This window comes from Acanthisitta chloris, unplaced genomic scaffold (assembly GCF_000695815.1).
Source record: "Acanthisitta chloris isolate BGI_N310 unplaced genomic scaffold, ASM69581v1 scaffold36538, whole genome shotgun sequence".
Lineage (NCBI taxonomy): Eukaryota > Metazoa > Chordata > Aves > Passeriformes > Acanthisittidae > Acanthisitta > Acanthisitta chloris.
The window spans coordinates 89-7,155 of NW_008688199.1; the positions used below are offsets into that span (position 1 = coordinate 89).

At 40.8% G+C, this 7,067-nt stretch overlaps 1 protein-coding gene across 1 annotated transcript; it reads left to right on the forward strand.

The window, feature by feature from the left end:
* Nucleotides 1-336: 336 nt before the first annotated feature.
* On the forward strand, nt 337-6,666 carry FAM45A (family with sequence similarity 45, member A; the record flags this gene model as incomplete). The annotated part of the gene is made up of 8 exons (XM_009080927.1): nt 337-533; nt 1,620-1,699; nt 3,056-3,204; nt 3,344-3,455; nt 3,808-3,908; nt 5,099-5,206; nt 5,744-5,838; nt 6,373-6,666. Coding segments are annotated over 8 exons (1,019 nt in total), but the record flags the coding sequence as incomplete, so codon positions are not given.
* Nucleotides 6,667-7,067: the final 401 nt, after the last annotated feature.

The window sequence follows — 7,067 nt, forward strand, 5'->3', positions numbered from 1 at the left end:
GAGCCGTGCACAGCTCGTCCCGAGCGTGTTCAATCCGTGGCGTTACGAAATCGACGATAGCAAAAGCACCGCGGGGTTGTTGTGCCTTCAGCGCTTCGCTCTGCGTGTTCAAACTTCAAAGCAGGTCCAAGAGTGGGTGTTTATTAACAATCATGGACAAAAAATGCATAGCAGAAGTGCTGCCCTAAGGGTTAAGCCACAGGGGCAGAACTGGATGTATAGGGTGAGGATAAGGTGGAATTTGAATCTGATTCCAGGAAACGAACCTGATTAACCCATCGATTTACTTCCTTGCTGCTGTTTGACGTTCTCACAGTGAACATCTTTCCACCATAGAAAAAGACACCAACGGAGATGCTCTGTGGGTTTGGTGTTATCCATCCGTGACGGCTGAGCTGAGGACTCTGCTGCTGAGAAAGTGCTGCCTTACAGATGAGAACAAATTGCTCCACACCTTTGTTTTTGGCCAGTATAAAAGGTCTTGGTTCTACATCACAACTGTGGAAGTTCAGGATTCTCCAGCTTTGAAAAAGGTAAGACATGGTCGGGTTTTCCAGTAGAATACAGGGGAGACTTCTGCAGAGCTTCCTCTGACAGGTTGAGCAGTGTTTTCCCATTGTGTGCTGTGAGGAACAGAAGGGTTCAGGGTGTCTATCCAGTCCACATCTTTCATTTTTTACCAAGACATAGATTGGATGGAATTGCAGAATGATTGAGATACTCATTACCCAATTTACAGTCTTTGTATTAACATGGAAATGCTATTTCATACCATTAGTTCTAGTTAATTTGTATTTCAAGTTCAGCAGTTTGTTCTCTCTGTAGAGTTTGTTTCATAGTGCCCAAAATCTTGTTTGTATAAAACTTGATGCTTTTTTTTTCCAGTGGGTCAAGTTATATAGGTACTTTCTATTCCACTGCATTGACTCCTGGAAGACACAAGTATTCTGGTATCTTCCATCCTTTCCCTGTTATGAAGATCATTAAATTGTCTGTTAAGCTTATTCAATTTTCATGCTATATTGTTAAGTTAGAAAGATAACGTGGCAATTCTGCATGCCCAGAGCAGAATGTTGCTTGCCTTTCCTCACTCCAAGCTTACATCTCCTATGAACCTTAAAGATGTAAATAAAATGAGGTGTCCCAGTGCTGTCTCCAACAGTGGTAGAGGGAGATGCTATTTAAGGAGGACACGTGAGCCTAGTCACTGTCTGCAAACTTTCAGCCTCACACTGTCCCAGCCCACAGTCATTCAATTAAGGAAGTTAAAGAGCAGTTCTGTTTGTGGCCCTGCTATCTGTGCATTATTTTCCAGTCTCTTTCTAAATATGTTGATGCTCTCTGCCTCCACAGCCTCTTTTGGCAACAAGTTCTGGAAGGGAATAAAGGAAAAGCAACTCTTGTAGCATAGGTTAAGCAAAGGATGTCCTAGAGCTGAGTCACATAAGAAATTCATTATCCAGACCATTCCTGCACTTAGGAACTTGGATCTGCTGCTGCTGTTCCTCTCTTTTGTTAATTGAAATGCCTTATCAGAGTACTGCAGTAAGTGCAGTGATGTGACTGACTGTTCATGGGGCTCGTTAACTAAGCTGTGTTTCTGTGCATGTCTCATGCAGGTGACTCACTTCTCCATCGTCCTGACGGCCAAAGACTTCAACCCAGAGAAATATGCAGCCTTCACGAGGATACTCTGCAGGTCTGTATAACAGCTGGTCTGGGGTTCTGCTGTCCACATGCTTAGATCTTGCCAGAGCAGAAGGTTAAATTCATTGTGTTGCACTTGGTCTAACAATCTGCTGGAAGCTCAGTCTTACAAACAGAATCAGGAGATATAAATCCTTGGTTTGAGCTTATCTTCAGTTTATGCAGGAAGTTTTGGGTGAATGTCAGATGTCCATCAGGTCTGAGTGTGTGTCTTCTCCGGACACACACCACCACCCACCCACCCATTTGTTTTCTCTGAGAACATATTTTTTACAAGTGTAAATGTTTGGGAAGCGGTCAGTGCTGTACTTAAAGGTCTGAATATGTATGGTGGACAACTTGCATCCCTCTGCAGCATCTCTACTGTAGATGCTTCTTGCAGCTCCTCTGAGCTAAGCACAGCCCCTAGGGATGTGTTTACTTTTCCTCTAGGGAATGAGAGCCCTTTGTCTTGCCCTTCTTCCAACCATCTTCTTCCCTTGTTGTGTCTACTCACTTTCCTCCACATCCCCATTCTCATATCTCTGTTTCTTTCTTTGCTTTTCCTTCAATTCCCAAATCAGTTTGGTCCCAGTTCTTGATACTAAGAATATTCCCTGAGATTTTGCAGCTCATTGGATGCAGTTGTGAGGTTATTGTGTCACAGATTTGGGAATGCCCTCAGGTTTACTAGTTCTGCAGGGTACTGATTGTTCTTAATACTTTGTTTCCAATCCAGGATTGATTCCTTTGAACATAATTCAAACATGACATAGCTTTGTACACGTAGCTGAGAGCTTCAGTGCTATTCCTGAAGTCCCTTAACCTGTAAAATAGGTTATGGTGTCTCTCTCTGCTGCCAGGAAGGCAGCTAAGAGTGCATGGGTGGTGTTGTTTTGGGGTTTTAATGAGTACCAAAGATATAGTTAGATTTTTCTTTCATTATTTAACAAAGAGAACAGAAGAATTTCAAAAGGTACTTGGACAAAAAATGTAAAACTAACTAGCCACATGCTCTGCATGTAATAACAGGAATTACTGTGGGAGTTGCTTATTCATAAAGCAGGTACTTTCCAAATCTGCAAAGAATCTGTAGTCTGGACCTGCCTACACCTCTGTGGTATGTTTCTGTGTTAGTCAATGTTGGTTCTTTCATAACATGGAAAACTGAAATAAAAATATAGTTTTATATCCTAAAAGACAGACACATGTTTGTGTGCCTGTTGGAAGACTTCTAGCTCAGCATTTAAAACCTCACCCAGGCACCCAGAGCATGAATTGTTGCCAAGCATATTGCTTTTTGTGGCGGGGATTTTCATTTTTCACATATATACTGATGCTGACACAAGGCTCTCTTCTTTTCACACAGAATCTACCTGAAGCATGGAAGCCCAGTCAAAATGATGGAGAGTTACATTGCAGTCCTTACAAAGGGCATCTGCCAAAGTGAAGAGAATGGATCTTTCCTCAGCAAGGACTTTGATGCTCGGAAGGCTTACCTTGCTGGTTCCATCAAAGGTTAGTTGCTACCAGAAGTCTCTAGTCTGATTTCTCTCCTACAACACAGCCTGTGCTGTTCTTATTAAGCTTCTTCAAAAACCAAGTGATAACCTCAGCATGTGCATCTTCTATAAAATAGTTTTCCCCTCTTTTCCAGATATAGTGTCTCAGTTTGGAATGGAAACAGTTATCTTATACACAGCACTGATGTTAAAGAAGAGAATTGTAGTGTACCATCCCAGAATAGAAGCAATCCAGGAGTTCACCAGGTACTTTGTGAGGCCTTTCCTTCCCACCCACCCCCAGGAGTCCAATAAATTTTGAACATGCATTGAGAGAAAAATTAATATTTTAGGATAAAAAAACTTTCTTAAACATGTTTATTGAAATTATGATAAATCCCTCTTTAAGGTTTTAGCCATATGTTCATCAACTCAGAGATATTTAGCAGTATGGGTGATAACCTCTGCTTACACTGACAGCAGAAATCTCTATAGTTCATGTACATCCAACTAAATGAGATCTAGTCATCATTCTCATGCCATGCATTTCATCCTGTGAGACTTTGGCTAGCATAAGTGGAAATCCACCATGTGTCAAGTTCCAATCTGATCCCCCTAGGACTTTGCCTGCTTTGGTGTGGCATCGACAAGACTGGTCAATTCTGCATTCATATGTTCATCTAAATGAGGAGGAAGTGGAAGCCTTAAAAGCCTGCACAGGTAGGGATAATTTATTAATCAAAAACGTAAAAAGAATTTCATTTCAGTTTCTGCTGCTGCAGGGTCTTGAGCAGTGCCCTTGGGAGGGGAAAAAAATGATGATTTTGCTGTTAAGGCTGTTGTTCAAAGTTAAACAGCATCATTTTTCTTTAGAAAAGGCAAATCAATTAAACAAGTATGTGGGAAGATAACTGGTTCATCTGGTGATTTTGGGTGGATACACATCAGTCTATCCCTGATCACAGATGCAAAGCAGCCTTGAGATTTCCCTGATGTTGTGGTTAGAGGGATTGAAGGTCTTTCTGTTCTACAGAAACAGTTCACTGTAGATAAGCTACTTTTTTTTCCCAACTTCTACACATCACTTGTAACTGAATCTTTTGAGTTCCTCACTCTGAAGTTCCAGATTTTTACTTTGATACCAGTGAAATCTCTGGCTCCTAAGCACAGGTAGACTTTACAGATACACAGGAGTTTGGTCTGTGTGACACATTTCTCTGTGTGTGCAGTGCCTAATGCATAATCCAGGAGGAGGCCCTTGGTTTATGCAGGAGTTAGCATGACACATCCTGTGGCCATTAAGAGGCTTCTCTATACAGAATGATGAGCTAGAAGACTACTCATCTTCAACATTTCTACTGCATCTGTTGCTTGTTTCAGCTGATTGAATGTCTTCCATGGAGAAAATTGCTCTAAGTTTGCTCACCTGGCATAACATGAATAAAAAAATCTCCTGGTTTTACTTCTCTCTTCCAATGTAATACTGATTTCATGACAAGGGGCTGCAGACTGAAGGTTTTTTTACTGAGAAAGTTCAGTGGCCTTTCCATTTGCAAATGAGTCATTTTAGTAGCAAGGTTAATATTTTATTTATATTTTTAAATCAAAGTTTCTCTAGGAAGAGAGTTTCAAATTTCAAGTTGATAACATTATTGTACTGAATGTGGTGTTAGGGGTTCATCTGTGTTCAAAGCTGTTTTAGAAGTTGTTTTTTATGCTCCTTGGAGGTGAAGCATCTGCTGAACACACTTGTTAAATGGCTGATAATACCAGAGTAACCTCCTGAATCCAGTGTGTATTGTGTCATATACTTTAAGAGCAGATTTTAGGACTGTGATTTTCCTCAATGTCTTGGGTTTGGTTTGGATTTGTTTATGAAGATCCTAATCGTGCTAAATTCTGCTCTCTAGGTTACATTGCTGGATTTACAGATTCTGAAGTGAACAGCAGACCAGACCTCTATGATGTGTATGTGAATTTGGCAGACAGTGAGATCACTGTTTCCCCTGTAGTAAAAGGTTGGTTGCTTTTCATAGTTTGGATTTAGAGGCCATTTATCCCAGAGTTTAGAAATTGCTGAAGCTTGCTGTAGGTCAAGCAGTTTTGATCCTTCCTCCATCCAGGTTCTGAAAGTCAGTGTGTAAGCTTCTGCCTTTAATTGCAGCCCTGGAGGACTCGTGAAAGTTGGAATTTGGCAAGACATCTTCCAACAAATGCATAGTTGAGGTTTAATAACATTAGTTAGTTACATGGCAGAGACTTTCAGCTGAATGCAGAGATATCACATGAGTCCTTAGAAAAACATTGCATTAAGTACTTGGAGATTGGGGATTATTTGAAAGAAAAGCTTCTATGTTGCTTGTCATCTGTTTCTCCTTATCATCTGCCACTTCAGAGGTGCTGGCAGGGCTGTTGATATGCCAGTTACTGCCTTTACCAACAGATTTCCCATGGCTGTCATGAAAACACTCCTCAGTTTGGCTTGTTGTTCACATGCATTTCTAGATATCACAGAAAAGGTGATTTCACATGTGGTGTTTTGTTTTCTTACTCAGAGGCAATGACAATGGGAAAACTTCACAAAGAAATTGGACAACTGATTGTTCAATCTGCAGAAGATCCAGACAAATCAGACAGCCAAGTCATTAAGGTTAATATTTTCTTTACGTTTTTTAATCTAGTTGAATTACTACTATCGGTAAATCTTGGTGGAGTGAGGGAGTAGGGGGGAGATTGTCCCTGAGAATCAGTCAGTCCCATCTACCCTCTACCTTTTTGCAAATGAGCAGTTTTAGTCATCAAAGAGGTTTTTAAGGATGACATACTTGGTCTATATTACCTCTCACTGCTGAAGAAGCTTCAGAAATTGTCTTGACTACAAGAGTGGATTCCCAGTTTTATTTCCACAAGGCATGGTTTTTGCTCAGTGCCTTGTCAAAGGTATTGCCAATACCTTGAAAAAGTCCTGCTGAGATCAGGCTTCTCAGCCCTGAAGCCTGACTTTATGATAATGCTTTTTTTCACTTCCTTCACTTTATTAAAATAAATGTGTTCTTTATTTAAAATGAGCCATTTACTGATCATTATTTCCTTTTTTGTTCTTTATTGATTTCTTTTAGCAGTGAAAACATTATAATACCTAATAGTGTATTCATGGCTGCTTGTTTTTTTTCTGCTCCTCAAGGACATTTCTCTGAAGACAAAAGAAATCCTGGCGACTTTAGCCTCACTTACTGAAGTTTCTGATGGCAATGAAAAACCAACCCTCAACCCTGAGGCCCTGAAACAAAAGAGATTTCCACCAGCCACAGAAAACTTTCTTTTTCATTTAGCAGCTGCTGAACAGATGCTCAAAATCTGATTTTTGATGCACTGCAGTGTTATGGACCAAGTCAGAAATACTGTCTTTGCCATACAGACAGGTATACCTGGAATTTTATAGGGAAAAATTAAAGGTATAGAGTGAATGTCATAGTTACAGAGATATATTGCAGATATTGGAGCTTGACTGGGAACTTAGGGAGATGTATTTGGGAACATTCCTGGTGTCATTATCCTTCCCTCAACTCTAACTATGTATATATATATATGGCTCCTGTATTTCATATCACAGTGTGAGTGTATATACAAGTAGCTTGGGCCTATGGGTCCAGGCTGTGCCAGACATTCTGATAGTGTTTGTCCTGCACATTCCAGATGCTGGGCAGCTCTGACTTATCTTCCTGGGGTCTGGAGCACAGCTGCAGCACACAAGGTGCAAACCCAGTGCAGTTTGGATGTGTTAATCTCTGCACTGGAGACACTGAATGTGCAGTTGGTTTGAGTGCTTGTTCTGGGCTTCCAGGTGTGTCAACCTGTCAGATGCTGCTCTTGCTCTGG